Raw genomic sequence first — 20,177 nt, forward strand, 5'->3', positions numbered from 1 at the left:
AAGTAATCAGGGGTGAAGTGTCCAGCATTTCAGCGGCTCGGAATGAAAAATAAAGAGAAATGCATGATTTTAGACGTATTGGGCCTTAAAGATTGTGATTATATTTGCCTATTTGTTTAAAAAAAATGGGACTAAAGTTTAGGGCCATGCATTCTTTATGAGGTTGCAATTTTAACATCTTTAATGAGTTTTTCTCATGTGACTTTTCAATGACGTCATTTTGGTGAAGGGAGCCGCCATATTTTGCGGAAGGCGTAAAATCGTGTATCGCCAGTTGTAAACATTGCGAAATTGTTACCGATTTATCACGTTTCGAGTAATATTTTAATCTCCAAATCATTGCTTTGCATTCGCAATATCTTAAGGACTCATAGAGATATTTAAAAATGGCAGCTACAAGTGCAGGAGGTGGTGGTGGCAAGAATTTTAAGGTTGTTTTGCTTGGTGAAGGATGTGTAGGAAAAACGTCACTTGTATTGCGTTATGTGGAAAACAAATTCAATGAAAAACATCTCACAACGTTACAGGTATGGACAAATTTTAGACTCGCGGACTATGGAGTGGTTGAATTAAATCACATACATGCAAAGTGCGTGCATATCATGCTGATTATGCATGGTGTGGGTGGTGTAGAATTCCTTTGGAAGAAGTATGATCAATTTACATGTATAATAATTAATTTTTTTATACTGAAATGACTGACATACATCCAGTATATAACATGTATAAAGTATTATTCAGATTTCCTTTTACAAATTAAGCGTACTGCTAGCCATCCAGCGCGTATTATTTTGCACATGCACATGCGTGACGTCGCGCAATGTCAATGATACTCGATGGTTTAATTTGTAAAAGGAAATCTGAATAATACTTTATTTATACCAACAACAATCAGAATCATGAATTCATAATGATTATAAATAAGGCCAATGCAATGGAACTCGATTATTAGTTTCCGATTGGATGTTTAAAAAAAAGGACGAGGTCGCTATTTCATTATTCATTATTCGGTCTCTTTTCATTATCCATTAGGCCCTTCACAATTGATTCCGAGTTTACTGTTCAATATTTTAAAAATAGGATGAGGTGACATATATGGGCAATTCCAAGCAAAAGTGGACATGACTCAAAAAAATGAAATTGCCAATATATATTTCTTTTAACTTTTATATTATTCCAAACAGATGTAAGGTTCAAGTTATAAACTTTTTTCGGCATTTTTCTAACATTTTGGGTTTTTTTTAAAAGTTTCTTTGGAGAGTGTATTTTAAGTGAAAAACTCCTGTTCAACTTGGATATTTTCCAAGTGGGCCTATTTTATTAAACATGGGCACTTTTCTTTTAAATTTGATACATTTTATATCTCTGAAATATGGTCTTCAAGAAACATCCAACACATTTTAAATAATCCCCCACTAATTTTTTTCTTTCATTGCGTTTTCATAGCACTAAATATGGCGTAGCACGAGTTACCGAAAGATGCATTTTTTTATGTATTTTCAAAATGTTGGCAATGTAATTGATGCCACTTATTATTTTCCTTCTACTAGTAGTGCCTTGAGTAAAAATAAGAAATTAATATACAAAACACTATCCATCACATAATAATGACCCATTAAAAACTGTAGCACGAGTTACCAGTAGCACGAGTTACCGATGTAGCACAAGTTACCATAGCCCACTTCCCCCTGTACCAGCAAAGGTAATGCAAAATCTACCACTTGGCAGCAATAGAGGATCTCCCAACTACATGAATATGCATTTATATGTGACCATGGTATTGGTAACTATTTTTTTCTTTCATTGCATTTTCATAGCACTAAATATGGCGTAGCACGAGTTACCGAAAGATGCATTTTTTTATATATTTTCAAAATGTTGGCAATTTAATTGATGCCACTTATTATTTTCCTTCTACTAGTAGTGCCTTGAGTAAAAATAAGAAATTAATATACAAAACACTATCCATCACATAATAATGACCCATTAAAAACTGTAGCACGAGTTACCAGTAGCACGAGTTACCGATGTAGCACGAGTTACCATAGCCCACTTCCCCTGTACCAGCAAAGGTAATGCAAAATCTACCACTTGGCAGCAATAGAGGATCTCCCAACTACATGAATATGCATTTATATGTGACCATGATATTGGTAACAGCTTTCTAGCAGCAGTGTAGCCAGTGTGGGGGGTGGGGGGGGGGGGAGGGCCAGCCTGCCCCATGACAAACTAGAATTATGCAGTTCGTAATTAAGGTGCCCATACATACACACACACACACACCCCCACACAAAAGTGTGTAAATAACAAAGGTTTGTAAATAAAAAATAATATGCAATATGCAAATAAGCTCATTAATATTCATAAATATGCAAATAACATGACACAAAATTATACAGCACATCAGGCCACCATATCCAACCAAACCAAGTTTGAAGTTGATTGGTTATTGTGTTTATAATGCTGCAAAGTGGATTAATGAAAATGTAGGCAAAATTTGTAAATAAGCTCATTAATATTCATAAATATGCAAATAACATAACACAAAACTACACAGCACATCAAGCCACCATTATTCTATCACCATACCGGTACCAAGTTTGTAGTTATTGTGTTGGAGCTGTACAGTGGATTAATGAATTTGCTTTCGCCCGTACAGCCAAACAAAGAAAGAAAGAAACAAACAACCAGGCAACCACACATGTGTGGGGGCCAAAAATTAAAGAGAAAAGTGACCTCCTGTCGCAGGGAACTTAAAGTAAAAATATGGAAGGCAAAGATAGAGATAAGATTCAAGGAGCCAGTTTCCACCCCAATCATATGTGCCAAAATAGTGTAAATTTATTTATACCAAATTTTTGCACACACCAATAAAGTCCTTTTTTTTTAAGCTCAAAGACTTTACATTGTACAGTCTCTCTAAAAAAACATGCTATTTAGCATATATCCCACTATCAATACCTGGTCAAAATGATGCAACCAAAATTTTTAGCCCTCCACCCCTAGGATCTAGCCTAAGAACCAATCAATTAATATGGGCCTCATGGAAGAACAGAGGATACCTTAAAACATCCACTGAATGAGTAACCGAGGCAAAAGAAGAAATAAAACAAACAAAATAGATACTGGAAATCCTGAGATTAACAGCCACAGTGACATTGTTGATACTGAGATTGGTATACTAGTAGTTCTGAGATTTGTATTGGAAATTGGTTTGTTGTTGAGTGTAATGAGGCTCATTTTCCAGCTTAGTGAAGTGATTGAAATTGGGCAAACTAGAGTATTTGCACCAAGCAGGAAATGGTCTCAACCAAAAGATGACCAAACATTCTATAACTCAGAAAGCAATTTTTAACAAACTTACAGAGCAAATAACCATGAACATTACAACAAGTTTTGTGAGGGAATTTAGAGTCAAATAACATGGAAGTAAAAGTTTTATCAATTGTTGACTGTTCAATTTAACTGTTTAAATTTAAGCCCTAGAATAAAATATCCAAACAGGATCAAGCAAGGCGTATGTAAGGCTGGGATGTTTGTATGTATTATGTGTGTGGTACATTGTATGCTGGTACATACACTGAATAGTGTTATTTGTACATAGATGGGTTATTTGGGGGGTTATTTGTACATAGATTGAGTTATTTGATCATTACACCAGTTGTTGAGGAATTGTTATCAAAAAAAAATTGACATTTAGATGAACAATACCATTTTATATATGGCTGGACAAACTGTAGCACGAGTTACCGTAGTACGAGTTACCATGTTTTTGCCAGTCAATGTAAAACTATGAGGGGCACAACTTTTAAGGTATACCAAAACAAACCTTATTATAGCAATTACTTATCATATAATCAATAAGGCTTTAGTGTTTTTTGTTTTAGCACACCATCAAAATAAAAATGAGTGATTTTTAAGCATGTCCTCTGCTCGTAGTACGAAGTTACCGATTTTACAGCTGTCCCATACATACAAAAGTTGATATCCTGAATTAGCAATACTATGAGGATCTAGCCTTGAATGTTGGGTATTAAAATACACAAAATACAGATTCCAATCAAATCAATTTAAAAGCTGGAGCACAAAGTATGTAAAAGGACGCCATAAAGTGTAGCACGAGTTACCGTGGAATTGCCCACATATCTATTATTTTCTTTATTTAGTATTAGTTATCACAACCAATTATCAAGCCATTTTGACGGCAGTCGGCATTTAATTATTTTATTAATATGCTTACTTTTGCACATAGTATTTAAGGCTAATGAAACTTGATGTTGAGTTTAGCGTCCCATTTTTTCCAGCTCATAATGAGGCAACTATTTCATTATTCATTATTCATTATTTTCAAGGTTTCATTATCAGCGGCCTTTTACCAATGCTTATGCGCTTTTGTTCATTCTAATTGGGTATCGTCAGTCACAAATCACAATATAATGTCACAAACACACATAAACATTTATAAAAGTATAATTATCTTGCTTTTTGTTTTTCAAGTTTTAAAAGAAACTAAATGTATTCCGAAGTATATACCATGCCAGTCTTCTTCACTCCAATTTGTACTAACCTCTCCATATACATTTGAGGATAGAGGGAAATTGGGGGGTATTGACTCATTAAATACAAAAATAACAATCATGCAGAACATTATGAAATACATTTTTGGCACCAATTTCTCAAAACTAGGTCTTTCCTAGTTAAATTATTTTGTCCATCTGGTAAAAACATTTTGGCTAGGTTGATTTCTTTTCTAGTCTATTATCCCAAAGGTATAATTGAATTATTTGGATAGAGCAAGGGTCAAAAATCCTGTATCTTTTTAATGCTAAAATATTTAGATGGATTCATCTAATAGTTCTCAAGGCTTTCTATAGTTTTCGAAGGTTTCAAATAGAAAAAAAAGGGGTTTAAAAATTTTGCAGAACAAATTTTCTTTCTGGTTTAGTAATAATTTGCAAAATAATGAATTATTTTCAGATTTTACATCTCAAACGCGGCACAAAATTCATAACGCGGGCGGCGGACGCTAAACTCAGAATCAAGTTTCAAGTGCCTTAGAAGCTATAAGGTGCAGTTATGCTGTTTGTTTATTCATCATTATTGTTGATATGATTCATGTTAGAAAGTAGCAAGTAAAAGTCAATAAAAGTTATTTTAAAGGAGAAAATAAAAATAAAATAATTAAATATTTTGCAATTTTCAATTCTGGACGCGGGCGGTGAACAGTAAACTAAGAATTTAATGTGAAGAGCCTTATGTCAACAAAATCAATGATTTTATGAACAGCTTTCTCCAAATTTAGGTACCCCACCAGTATATCTGCGCTCTCACGCTGTCATCGCCAATCACACATGTTTAGAAGGTTACCGCACGTTGGAATGTGTTAAATTAAACGATTTTGGGCCTGATTTTTGATCATTTCTGAGCGAGTGACAATGGCTAGCAAGACGGGTACGGTACCGGTAAAGCATTATCAAAGGACGGACTAATGAAGTGGGAGGACGATTTAAGAGGAAACTATTTATTTGAGTACAACTAAGACGGCTCGAAGGCAATCAAAGCTTATTGTAATGTAAGGTGTGTAAATCGCATTGCCAGAAAATAGCATCAAAATATAAAGGTAAAGTTGCAAGGGACGTGATGACTTATGGTAGTGAAGGGACAACACACATTTTAAAAACTAACTTTGTTAGGCACATAAGGCTCTGAGGCACATAAAAGGTGTGAAGAAATTGAGACAGGACTTCCAACGGACAAAAACTGACATAAGGCCAATGGAACTCGATTATTAGTTTCCGATTGGATGTTTGAAAAAAAGGACGAGGTCGCTATTTCATTATTCATTATTTGGTCTCTTTTCATTATCCATTATGTCAACAAAATCAATGATTTTATTAACAGCTTTCTACAAATTTAGGTACCCCACCAGCAGTGTCCGAAATAAGGAAAATATGGAGGTTGTCCCGAGGACAACTAAAGCATGAATTCTGCTTGTCCTCAAAATATTTTGGTTGTCCCCAAAATATAAATGTCATGTTTTTGAGTACAAAGAATCCAAATAGTGGTTGTCCAGGGGATAAGCACATAGCTCAATATGGTTGTCCCCAGTGATTTTTGGACAAGAGGATAAGCACTTATTTCGAACACTGCCCACCAGTACCAAAGTATATTGTTGATGAAAGACCATCTCAAAACAGGTATTAATGCTTAAATCATCTTTACAGACATTTTGCAACAGATTGAGAAAAGATTTGAATTTGTTTTTTATTCAAATGAAACGAAATTTGCAATTTTTGTAATCACTAGAAACATGATGAGGTAGTCCTTAAATTTCCATTATTTACTACATCCTCTACCCCTTCAACTGAAAAAAAATGCTGATTATGATCAGCAGGGGATGTCAGCCATTTTGAGAGTTTCAATTTTGATTATTTCCATCTCAATTTTCAGAAAATTGACTTTTTAATGAAAATAATGAATGTTTTTGTCAAATTGAAAATGTGATGCGGGCGGTCAATAGGAAACTAACAATCGAGTTCCATTAGCCTAATGCATGTACATGTACCTTGCCTGCCCAAAATGATCTACATTATAAGCAAGACGCTTTTGGTGAACAAAATTTGCCAATTTATTTTGGACTCCCGCAAGATTGTACTACGAGAATCCGTTTGCGGGAATCCTTGGACTCTCGCAAAAATCTCCTGCGAGAATCCACTTGGATTCCTGTGGCACTTAACGAAATTCCACCCCTGTGTAACTGAAAGCAATCTTGCCTTTTGGTTGTACTTTTATAACAAACTGAATTTGTTTGCATAACGTGAATGAATCATGTGATGTGATCATTGATCTACATAGCATAAGAAGTAGTTTAAAATGAGCGAAAATAAAAGACCTGAAAGACCCTATTTTGCCGGACTCAAGGAGGACTCGAAGTCGAGTTCCCGAGTCCTTGGGGTTCGAGTCCCAGTCCTTAGCTTCCGAGTCCGAGTCCTTGGCGTGATGTATGCCAGCATGTGCGACTGTGCATGAGTAACACTAAAGTGAATCCAACCATGCCAACGCGTTAGTATTGTATCCAAGGTCGTACGTTCACTGTAGTTTAAAATATGCGATGTATGATCGCGGTTGGAAACAAAGTTCCGCATATTATGTTGCTCATTTTTGGTCGTTCTCGTTAATCTGAGCAAGGACTGCCGTTCTTCTCTGAAACCGAGTGTAAGCGTGTGAGGTACGCAATGTAAGGCGGAAAAGCAAATTTTCTAGGCATTGTTGACATGGTGCCTTCGGGAAAGAAAGTTTCCTACTATAAGACCTTAGAACTTTTGAGATAGTTTGTATGTTTGAAGGTGCAAAATTAACATAAGGCGACCGGTTTTACCGCTGCGTTCAGTAACTCATCATCACAACACACTTGTAAACAAACCGTGCTCGAGTTTGATTGACAGATGACATCAGACGCATTTTAGTCTTTTTATCTCTGTCTTCAATTATAAACATGGGTTTGATAGTCATGAAATAAACATCTGGATGTGCTCCGTTCATTGAGGTACCGGTACTTTTTGTCAGTATTGACCCATGTTGCACTAGATATCAAATCGGGGACCGTTGCAAATCAGTACAGAAAAATGAAATGGAAGCAGTGCATTGTGGGAAGTGTAAGATATCTTCTCTTTAAATCTTATTTATCATAGTTTGATGTATCGTATATTTATTTTCACTACTTTTGTCTTACAGGCATCTTTCTTAAACAAGAAACTAAATATTGGAGGAAAAAGAGTAAATCTAGCAATATGGGTAAGTCATGTTCAGGAACATTTTGTCTATTTATTTAAGTGCATGTATGAGAATGTTACATGAAAACCTCTACTTAAGGAGGACAGCCAAAATGGTTCACTGAGCTCAGCCAAGCTTCGCAGCTGCCTTCGATAACACATTCTAAGCAATGGGGTATCCGGCTTTTGACAAAGCCCAAACCCATAAAAGTCTGTAGAAATTCTCTTTCAGGCTTCGCACACCGCTCAGATACCACAGGTGACCAAAAATCGAACTAATTAAATCTATTTTACAACCATGCTTGAATTGACAACTCCTTGACACCTAATTACACCCACCATTTTACACTTGTACTCACTTAATATTGACTTTCTATTGACCTCAGACAACAACCCAAAACATGCTTGTTTAATGACCACTTGAGCATTTGATGAGCGAGTCGTTATTACATTTTATTGAACACATAGGAAATTGATATGGTATTTTATAATCCTGCTGCTTTGCTGAAGGCTCCAATACATATCAGCAAACTGGTGTAGTGTTTGCTTGTTAGTATCAATCAAAGGCTCTAGCGAAAGTTAACTTTCAGTGAAGGCAGCAAAGCTTGGCGAACCATTTTGGCTCTAATCCCTTTATGTTATAGGTGCGTTGTCACTCAGGGCCGTAGCAAGCGGGGCGGCCGGGGATGCCATGGCCGCCCCACTTTTTGAGAAATTTGTTATGTTTTTCTTTATATCTTTATTTCAATATTGGCGTATATTTGTATTTTGGCAGCCCCACATTTGTGATGGCCGCCCCACATTTTTCAACCTTGCTACGGCCCTGTTGTCACTCACTGGTCAGATCACTTTGGGTCTAATTTTGTTGGTATGGGTTGTAGACAGGGTTGCTGATTTTTTTGAATTTTCAGATTTAAATCGAACTGCTATACCCCATGATAAGGTCAAAAGAGACCAGTGGAATGCTGGATATGCACAATCCTAAAATCAAAACATGTTTTTACATCGTGAAAAGTTCAAAGAAAAAAGTTGGTAAAATCATGAGAAATAACAATGTTAAATTCTGCACCTGAAATTTTAGCAATAGATAAAATGACAATAGAGGTATTTTACTTGTATCTGAAAGTTGTAGAAACATTAGGAATGAAATAAATCAGTCAAAGGAGGCATTTTTAACAATTGAGTTACAATGTACTGTAATTATTACATTATACATACAATAGGCTATCATTTACTGAAAACACCAAAGGTCTATAGCACTTGGTTCTAAGGTTATGAAGTTTTTAGATGTCTATTTTCTTATGTATTTTATTGTTTTTTACTCCATATTTTTACCTTTATCTCAGTTTCAAATTTGCCGCCTTTGGCCCCCATGGACCAGATCGTGTCACATTTAAGAAAACGATCAATTAAAAGAAATTAACTTGTATTTATCAAAAATGGTAAAAAATGAAAAAAAGTTGATTTAAATCAGCGACTTTTTTTGGAAAAAAATCATGTGATTTAAATCACACAATTTAAATCAAGCAAGGACAGTTGTTTGAGCTCCTGATCATGATATTAGGCTGAAGACGATCGCTTGTAAAGTCGCTTGTAACTTCATTCAAATGTAAACTTGCATGTAGTGCCCGTCTAAACGCACTCGCATGTAGCTACATGCAAGTTACAAGTGACGATTTTACATGTAAGATATCTTACATGTAGCGAGCTACATTCGAATGTAAGGCCAGTGTGAACAAGGCTTGCTTGTAAACTCGCTTGGTAGCATGACCTTGATGACCCAATCCTATTCTGATTGTGCATAATCATGGCATAATTTACCAGTGAAGGTCACTCTTACTTTTGAGTTGGCTTACATGTAAGTCCTGTGTGGACACACACTCGCTTGTAGCATAATTTAATTGCTGGCTCGCTTGAAAGTTACATTCAAAAATAGGCTACTGTCTAAACACGCCTATTACATGTATGTAGCTTACTTCCATGAGTTACAACACTTGTATAATTATGCACCTCTGACCTCAAAGTAGGGATACCTGAACAAACTAATGACTTTGCCAGGTGGTTCAAGTTAATTTTGACAAATATAGTAATAACAAATCACAATGCATTTTTCTTTAGAATGACAAAGTTACTCATAGTCTCATATCGTCAGTAGAGCAGGAACAAACTCCCATGTGTCATTGGCCCTTAACAGACATGTTCAAGGGCCACAAGTACATGGGAGGTTTTTCTTGTCTAACGACGAATTATGTTTTTTTGTTTTACAGGACACAGCAGGACAAGAAAGATTCCATGCGTTAGGACCCATATACTACAGAGATAGCAACGGGGCAATATTAGTCTATGATATAACAGATGAAGATTCATTTACAAAAGTAAGTCTAAGACTAGGTCTTAAAATCCTAACCCTAACCTAAAGCCAAGAATTCTCTGTGTTGCTGAAATTCCGCGAAAATCACGGAATTCGGAGGTAAAGCGGAAAACGCATTTCTGAGAAAAAAATTTAAAACAAGCAAAAATGACCTAGAAAAAGAAAAAAAATACAATTTTCACAGCTTGAGTATCCCACAATCCTTTGCGCGCCTGACTAAAAATAGCTCTTGGGGCTTTCCTGACCTTTTGAACGTGTTTCAACATGACTCAGACACGTGCATTGCGCTGCTACTCGCTGGATTCTTTTTATTATGTCAGAAATGTGCTAAAATTACAAAGCGGAGAAAAGCGGAATTTAGCATTTGTAAAGCAGAAAATTCTTGGCTTTACCGTAACCCTGTTGAAAACCTAACCTAATGCTGAAATAACCTTATAAATATTTCCCTAAAATGTCCAGGTAATCTTAAACCATTTCAGTGACTACATCTGTTTTAAAGGCAATGTGCGCAAATCACCCTTGTTTGTGCTCAATTTAACTTTGGTACATTAGGTCAGTGTTTTGTGCTGTTAAAAAAAGCAAAAAGAGCTGCATTTCATTCTGTTTTATAGTCGTAAATCATTATGAAGCAACAAGATTTCAACTGATACTTTCAAGTTCAAGTTCAAGTTCAATTTTATTATTAAATACATTCAGGCCTTTAGCCCATCGTATTACAAAATATTTTGCATTATAAAGCATCACAAATACACAAACAACACCACAAATTATTTCAAAAATATAACTTGTATATGAGAAATACAGTATATTGATGAATAGTTTTTACATTTTAAGTATTACCATTAAGTTTTAACTACACTATTTCTTAGACTGAATGCATGATAAACAAATGTAGCTAAGCTTGCCAAAGTGTTCGAGTCTTGAGTATTTATTAAAGAATAAAACTTTTGACGAGTTGGACGAGTCAAAACCCAAACAGGCAGGTATCTTAAATGCAAGCTGGTGAAAAAATTGCAAACGAGAACAAAATGGAAGTCATCCTCGATATCCCCCGTTTCGCAAATGACACAAATGCGACATTCTCTATCAATATTTTGAATTCTACCCGTCTTAATAAATAATGAGTGACTCGAACACCTCAACCGGCTAAGGGCTTTTCTATGAGATGAAATTTCAACAGAAAACAAATATATTTCAGGATTAAGGAGAGTTTTGAATTCTCGGTATGTACATAATTTATCTCTTGCCTAGATTTTCAGATTAAAAAAGTTGTTCAGCATTCATCAGGTGTGAAGTTCTGAAGAAGTCAGAATCACACCTGACTGAAGTTGGACAACTTTTTTAATCTGACCTTGTGTCTATTGAAACCTTCTTGGTTGATATGGATTCCGCGGGCACCTAGGTTTCATTATCATTGAGGTATAGGACTTTTTATTTTTTCGGAGAAGAGCAGGTAGGGCAACTACTTGATTATATTTCTACATGTTCATACTACATACTCTGACAATTTTAGAAAATTAGCACGGGTCAGTTTTTTTTTAATCACATTTTTGTTCATAAAATGGGGGTTATAGTGCCCTCAACAGGCACTCTCTCCATAGGGCTACATGTAAAGACCAGTTATAGAAAAATGGCCCTAAAATAAAACTGACTCATTCATTTTTCCTCAAATTTTGCATATGATGTAGATTTAACATCTGGAATGTAATGCAAGTGGTGTCGTTGCTGCTCTTCTAAATTCATTTATAAAATGTTCGCCCCAGACCAAGGTGAGGATCCATTCCCATCATGAAACCTCTATAATTATCTGTGTAAAAACTTTTTGCCTTTTTTTTTTTTTGCAGGTCAAAAATTGGGTGAAAGAATTGAGAAAAATGTTGGGTAATGACATAGCACTTTGTATAGCAGGTATGTATACTGTAACTTCAGTTGGACTGTTCCAGTTAAAATCCATACAACCCTGTATGGAAGACATGAGATTAATTCTCCCACACGAGGTGTAGGTTTCAAATGGCATCACCCATTCAAGTAACTCCATTTGAAATTCACATTTTCTGTGTCTTCCATCCATAGGCGGTATATGGATTCAACTGGTTAAAATTTCTGCAACTTTATTTAATTTAAGCCTGTTTTTGGTACTTTTTGCCCAATTTCAGATGCATTTTCATTTTTTTTTTCAAGTTTTTTTAGGAAAGTGTGGTCTCATGTCTGCACTGTGCTGTTGCTATATAAACTGAGCTCAAAAAGAAACTTATAATTTTTCACAAGGTCATATCTTGAAATCCTGTCCATCAAATTGAACAAAATTACACACAGATTTACTTCAATACTCTACTCTTAACACATGTCAGTAACCAAGCAGTTATCTAACTGACACAACAGCAAAATGCACTGACATGGGACAGCTTCTGACCACATTCACAGCCCAGCCCTGTTTCATGAAAAAAGTGTATGAAAAGCAGAAAGCAGCACCGTTTTATCATCTGTGCAAGGATCTTGTGTGCATTCTCACAGATTTTTTGTCCTGGGTGCCAAATGTTGGGCTGTGAAAGTGAAGGAAGTCCAGGAAGCTGTCCCATGACAGTGCATTTTGCTGTTGTGTCAGTTGGACAACTGTTTGGTTACTGACATGTGTTTTGAGTAGAGTATTAAGGTAATCCTGTGTGTAATTTTGGTTCATTTTGATTGACAGTATTTTAAGATATGACATTGTGATTCACAAGTTGTAAAAAATTATAAGTTTCTTTTTGAGCTCAGTTTATTTAATTCTTGGACACAGGTGTATTTACCTGGCATTGGCACAATGCATGTGCATACTGCGCAGAACCTCTGACCTCTAGCTCTGACCATTGCGTAGCGTGACTGACTGGTTTAGTATGTTTTAGAGAACTTATGCATGGATACATGTTGTTTGTAACATCATATGCTTGCGGAATGGTTGTATGACGCACTTGTCGCTTTCATTTCAAATGTACTTGTCATGTTTGAGAATATATGTGACTCAGCCGTAAAGTCGGCCCGGTCAATTTTGTTTTATTTCGTGTTTAGAAAATATATACCATAAGCTTTAAAATGGTATATCATTTTACTTCAAACGATATCCAAAAGCGGGGTTATGATTTGTTGAACTCTGTTCCTTCGACAAAATTGTATTTTTTATCGGTTCTACATGTGTCCCTTTTTCTACATTTCTGGTAATAAATATCCAACAGTCATAATTGGCGGTCATTTCAAATCATCAACAAGTCAACGAGGTTCAGAAATCAGAAATATCCTCTCATTGTTCATTGTTGATTATGCATACCTAGACAAAATACAATGCTTTGTTATCTACCACTTGAACAGGATTTAGCCAAAGCAAACAAAGACAAGAACTACTCTATAGAAATAGGAAGAAGCTTATTATCCTCTTCAGCAGTAGTATTATTGATTGATTTAAACAGCGTTTGATAAGATACTTGTCGCAACGAATTGATACACCTATGAATACGACCTTCACATACATTTTACACTTTAACTCGGAATACAATTTGCCGAGTTTACGGCTGATTCGCCGCGTCCACACACATATTAGAAACAGTAAAATCACTGCGCTTTTTCTTTTTTTTTAATAGTATTAAATGGGCTATTGAAATCCATACACCCCTGGAGTGTAAATTTCAAATGGGAATACCTGATTGGGTGACTCCATTTGAAATCTACTGGATTTTACTGGATACCTAATAACATTAGTGATGAACTAATTCGATCATGTTCAAAATTTCTCAAACAAATCCAATTAAGGTGGTACTACACCCCTTGATAAATATGTGACCTTTTTTGCATTTTTCTCAAAAATAATAACACATTGGTAACAAAATTTATGTATATTATAGGGGCAAGGAATCCAGTTACTACACTGGAATTTCAGTGACTCAAGACAAGTGGTACGTTACTTATGATAAGAAAAGAAGTACCGCTAGAATGTACCTCATTTCTTAACATATATAATGAACCACTTGTCTTGAATCACTGAAATTTCAATGAAGTAATTGGATTCCTTGTCCCTATAATATACCTTTTGTTACCACTGTGTAGTTATTTTTTGAGAAAAATGCAAAATTAGTCACAAAATTTATCAGGGGGTGTAGTACCACCTTAAAGGTGATATTACATACCTCAATGACAGTGTAGTAATGTATCACAGCACTTTACTAAATTGAATTCTATTGTTTCAATTTGAGAAAGTGCTGTGTTACAGCATGAAACCGTCATTGAGGCAGAGTATTGTGATCAGTTTGAGGCGTATTTGTGCAAGAAACCATTTGGCTATTCCATTTAAAGATCTAACTCCCCTGTGGAAGTTTTTGGAAATATCGTTCGCAGGGAGAGTATGAATTTCAAATGGAATTGGCCAATTAGCCAACTTTGAAACTCACCCTCACCTCTGTGGAAGATTCAGATCAAATCTTTCTCAGAGGGGGTATGAAATTCAAATGGAGTTGCCTAATGTGTCCATTCCATTTGAAATTCATACTCCCCCTGTGGAAGATATTTTCAAAATCTTCCACAGGGGTAGTGTGGATTTTAAATGGAAGGGTCCATTGTTGTGTTTACTGATCATTTGTTGAAGCAGTCGGACAAAGAATTTTTGTTCAGATATGGTATGTTATTCATAGAATACATGTAGGTGATGACAATTTATACCGGCAGGGCTTGAAAAACTGTTAATTTCCCGGGAAGCAAGCTAAATTTCCCAAAATTTATAGTATGTTTTTATAGACACAATTTCCCTCCAAATACCAGAATTTCCCTCCAGACACCAACATTTCCTGGGAAGGAGCTTACCAAGTTCCCCACTTTTTTCGAGCCATATGTTTATACGTCTTTTCCTCTCTATCTTTTCAGGAAACAAAATAGATTTGGAAAAACAGAGAAATGTATCAGTAGCAGAAGCAGAAGCGTAAGTAGCCACTTAAACAGGTTTTACTGGTTTTGACTTTTGACAAATTATAGGGGAGCTATGTACATGTCACTCTCCTGAGATTGGAAAACTGTCAGGGGGAGTGATTTAAATGAACACAGGTTTTAAAAACAGGCAGTTAAGCTAGGCAGGAGAGCTGTCGGGGAGGGGGGGGGGGGGGGAAATGAACAATGTTTAATTTAAACTTGCAGTTGGGTAAACATTGCTCTCCTGAATATTAAGAATGCATAATGTTGCATGTAAGCTCTACTATTCCTTTTTAAAGGGATTTTGTTTTTAGTATGCATTGACTTCTACAACATCAATTTAAAAAAAAATTGGAATTTATGTGTTTAGTGGTTTTGAAATTGAAAAATGTTGGCATTCTGAATCAGTTTACACATTAGGCATTCTGGCTATTATACAGGTTTTTGATGCCAAAACTATAGGGGAAAAAAGGAAGGATTCCGAAAGACTGGACCAACTCTTTAGAAGTGTTGGAAGAAAACCAAACAACTTTGTTATCTTTTCCTTACCATTATTTATGTTTGTTATATTTCTAGTTATGCTGCAACAGTAGGGGCCAAGCACTATCTTACTTCAGCCAAGCTCAACAAAGGAATTGAAGAAATGTTTCTAGATGTTAGCAAACGTGAGTACATACCGTTGTGACCAGGGTCAGAATTTTGGTGTGAATCCGAGAATCGATTCTCGCAAAGATTCTCGTAAACAGATTTGTGAGAATCAAAGTTGATTCTCGCAAAGTTTTGTAGTTTACATTTAGTTGATTTGCGAGAATCAAATGATTCCCAAAATTTATTATGAAAGAATCAAGATTGATTCTCGCACTGTGAAACGAAATTCTGACACTGTGTGACCACGGCATATTGCCGGATACCTGGAGTCGGGGTTTCTCTACCGGAAGTCAGTTTGACCAAAATTGCTTCCCATAATGTAATATGCAGGTTCTAACAGCGCATCCGTTAGCACCCTACACACACGACCAGCACAGTACATGTTCCTGTGCGACGTATGCTATGGGTTGATCCAGGATAAGCAATGACAGGGTAATTTCAGTCAAACTTACTTCCGGTAGAGAAACCTATTATCCACATATCGGCGCTGTTCTGGCAAAACCTGGTGTGGTATACTCAGATTTTGCTATCTAAAAAGTAAACCACTAATTGCCTAATTATTGAAAATTTGCAAGATTCAATAAGATTTATTCTTAAACACTAGAGAACGTTCCTGCAATCTTATTGGTTCTTACCCGTGTGATATGACGCAATATCACACGGGTCAGCGCGTATGCATCAACGCGATACGCGTACTCGCTATTTGAACCAATCGGAGGCGCATAGCAACAACGGGACTGATCGATTTAAGCCCTAGGTAGTTCCTTGTAAAATGTAGGATTTAATTTCTATTTGAATTGAAGTGTTTAAGAATGAGAATAAAGGTATTGTTTTTAGCAGCTGTCGTGCATCTATCGTCTCATATAACACTGGCGACATCATTATTTTTGGCGTAAAACAACTCAGCTTCGCCTCGTTGTTTTACTTAAAATAACGATGTCGCCCGTGTAAGGGCCGTGTTATATGAGACGATAGATGCACTCAAGTGGCTAAAACCATTACCTTTATTCTCTAATTAACAATTAAATGTCTGGTTATATATAAAGGTCATTAGCACGTTTTTAAATCATTTGATATGAAAAAACACTACAACAGCATTTAAAAAATGTCAAAATGTTATTGTTAAATAATTTGTTGTCAAACAGTTTTGCAAACTTCTATTTTGTCAACATGTAAATAACATTATGGCAGACTAGTTTGCAGCAAGTTTGCACAAATGTTTTTGAATGTTAATAAAACGTTCTATTCCTTTAACATGACCCAACATTTTCTGTTTGTGTTTGCTAGGTTAGCGAGGTGTTAACAGCTCTCCCAGAAAGGTTACCTTTTAGTTGAAAAATCAGAGTAAAAATCTAAAACAGCGCTCTTTCTTTCTCTCTCGCTATACAGGAATGTTAGAAGCTTCACCGTCAGATGATCTCAGCAAAGGCGGAACATCGTCAAAATCATCAAGAAAGACAGTTACTATAGTAGAAGATGATGAGGCCCAACAAACAAGCAGTGGAGGATGCTGCTCCTGAGACCACTCCCCCTCCCTCATCACCCTCCCTTCCCTTCATCACCGTTCTCTTCCACCCCCTTCCTCCTGTCCGCAAAACTACTTTATATCACCCACATGCATCTATCACCTCTCATTGACAAGGGTAGGATTTTGTCGTACTGTAAAATGGGATATTTTCGCGAGCAGTTATTTTCGCGATTTATAGTAAGAGAGACATTTTTGCGAATGTTATTTTCGCAATTGCTAAGTCCTGCCCTGTACTTGCAACACATTGTTGCATATTCGCGAGGTGCTATTTTCGTGGTTGGAGTTGCAATCACGAAATTCGCGAAAATTAAACCCCCGTGAAAATATCCCCTTTTACAGTAGTTGTCTAAGAATCCATTATGCAAGAATTTGTTTGCTTTGACTCGGAATTGCCCTGTGTGTAGTGCAATGGTAAATCCGCCATATTGGTTTCTCACGCAGAGGGGCCAAAAAAACTATGAGCAAGCTTAAATCGAGAGAAGATTTGTTTCAGTAAGCGTGACAGGGTTCGATTTAGAGGGGTTTTACATGATGTAAAATTTTGCCTGTGCATGCAGAATGTTGTGATATTCAGCCATATTTGACCGCTGAAGCTTGAGTGTTGCAAAGGTCTGTAGAACTTGGTGTGCGTTATTTGTACAATGCATTGGACGCAGAACACAAATAAGTACATAATTTGAATAGAATAGTTACATGACAAAATAATCCAGAGGTTAACTACTTTGTACATTTTTATGACCATATTTGGAATCGGCATGAAAAATGTATTAAAATGAGTACAAACAAGCCTAGTATTGGTTCAGTGGTTCTTGAGATAGCTTTTGATATTTTGAGAAAATATCTCAAAACTTGGGACATTTATGTCGAAGCTTATGCATAGCATGCAGAGCATTAAAGCATCAGTGCATGTACACTGCACTGCTGTAATAGGCCTTGAATCCCGTAAGGTCATTTAGGCTGTGACCCCGTCTCACAAGTGGTGGTCATCACAGAATGACTCCATTATTTATGACAGGGACAGACAAACACCTGTATGCCAAAAGATGTATGAATAACAGTGGTCAACCAGGAACTTTGCACAATCCCAATTGACCTATAAGCAAGTGCTCTGTTTATTGCGTTAAAAGAACTAGTGGGGCATGGAAATTTGGTTCAGGCGGAATTTGGTTTCATGCAGCCTTCGGCCTGAAAATATTTTTATTTCCAGTTTTATACCTTTACACAGAGTTGGGTGGGAGAAATTATTATTATTTACTCATCAGTGGGGCAAGTTTTGTTTCTTCTCAATTAGTGGGCAAAGAATTTTGTTTTTGTTTTTCAACAAACTTCTATGCCCAATAATTCCCTTCCTTTATTATTTCACACAAGTCTGTCTAGGAATATCTTGATAATGGATTCTTTGAATTCTTGCTGAAATGTTACCTGTGCCCTCTAGGTATGATGTCTTCACTTGTAGATAATAACTGTACCAAACTTGTACAGAAAAATGTCTGGTATTTCTATCGCACTGGCTGTATTGTAAGTCTAAACTTGTCTTGTGTGATGAATACATCATTTTCTGTTGTTACTACAATACTGCTACTTGAACTGAACTGTGACAAAGGTGGGTTTTTTTACATATAGTCAGAGGTGACAGTTTTTAGGAAATGTTGTGATTTCAGTCAATTTATCCCATGCAAAATTATGGAATATTGTAAGTGTAAGGCACTTATCTGTGTCTAAACTTGTCCTGTGTGATGAAAACATTCTTTTCTGTTGTTACTACATGTACAAAATACTAAAGATATGAACTGTGAAAAGGTGGTTTTTTTTACATATAGCCAGAGATGACAGTTTTTAGGAAAGTTGGAAAGGGTGCATTTTCAGGATAATTGCAATCAGGATTTGTTTGCAACATGTACTGGCATCTTTACAAAGCAGATACTCTCGAGTTAGGAGGGTTGTAAACTCCCCCAGGGCCTAGATTTCGATGAGAATCACAGAATCGATTCTCGTAATGATTCTCTTAAGATTCGGTTGGGACAATCAACTTCTCTCAGACTCTCATTGTATCAGTAAGTGCAGTGACTATGATGAATTTTGATAGGCCCTGCTCCCCTGAGATCACATAATGTGACTCGTTGCATGAAAAATATATCTTAAGTCTGATGCCCAGCATGTTCCGAGAAATAGACAAAATAAGATTGAAAAATATATGTGACATGATCAAGGGGAATGAGTCACATGTCGGCCCTGGTCGAAAATGAGTTTTACACATATTTCTAAAGAGGACATTTAGAGCTTTCAGAAACTGAAAACCCCATATTGATACAACTTTTCTTTGTGAAGTTATGTCAATTTATCAATCGCTGAAAACAATATAAAACAAAAGAATTTTAACACTTTCTTTGCCAATATCTCAAAATCAATATTAGCGACATCCGACTCATTTCCCTTGATCATGTCACATATGAAGAAAATAACTTTCAATTGTCAAAAATAAGAAGGTATTGTTACAAAGCTATTTTTTGTCCCTTACTACAAATTAGTCAATATTACTATAAAAGTAAACCACTAAGATATTTTTTCAGAATCATGGTTTAGCAGCAACGTAGCTTGCGACACCATCACAGCATTTTCACTACGCCAAATGAAGATGCTGTGATGGTATCATAACTACGCCGCTAAAACCAAACTCTAAAAAGGTAACTTTTTCAAGCAAAATAGCAGTCTACACGCTGCCACTAAGGGAACAAACCAAAAGATCAATGACGTCCTATAAACGAAACTAGTTTTGTTTAGGGGGGAGGGGGTAAAAATACTCAATTACGTTTGTACAAAAACATCAGTCTGAAGAATGTGTCATTATTATTATTATGTCAAAATTTTCAATATTTCATTATTACATTTCTGGCAGGGAGGGAGGGTCGGCTGACAAACGAAACTAGTT

The 20,177-nt window shown here is 36.1% G+C and overlaps 1 protein-coding gene across 1 annotated transcript; it reads left to right on the top strand.

The window, feature by feature from the left end:
• Window positions 1–235: 235 nt before the first annotated feature.
• Window positions 236–19,445, top strand: LOC140138704 (ras-related protein Rab-21-like). The gene is made up of 7 exons (XM_072160455.1): window positions 236–527; window positions 7,735–7,794; window positions 10,040–10,147; window positions 11,988–12,051; window positions 15,031–15,085; window positions 15,649–15,737; window positions 17,110–19,445. Exons 1-7 carry the CDS (start codon window positions 387–389, stop codon window positions 17,238–17,240), a joined length of 648 nt encoding a protein of 215 aa, XP_072016556.1. The 5' UTR covers window positions 236–386; the 3' UTR covers window positions 17,241–19,445.
• The last annotated feature ends 732 nt before the right edge of the window (window positions 19,446–20,177 follow it).

This window comes from Amphiura filiformis, chromosome 18 (assembly GCF_039555335.1).
Source record: "Amphiura filiformis chromosome 18, Afil_fr2py, whole genome shotgun sequence".
NCBI lineage: Eukaryota > Metazoa > Echinodermata > Ophiuroidea > Amphilepidida > Amphiuridae > Amphiura > Amphiura filiformis.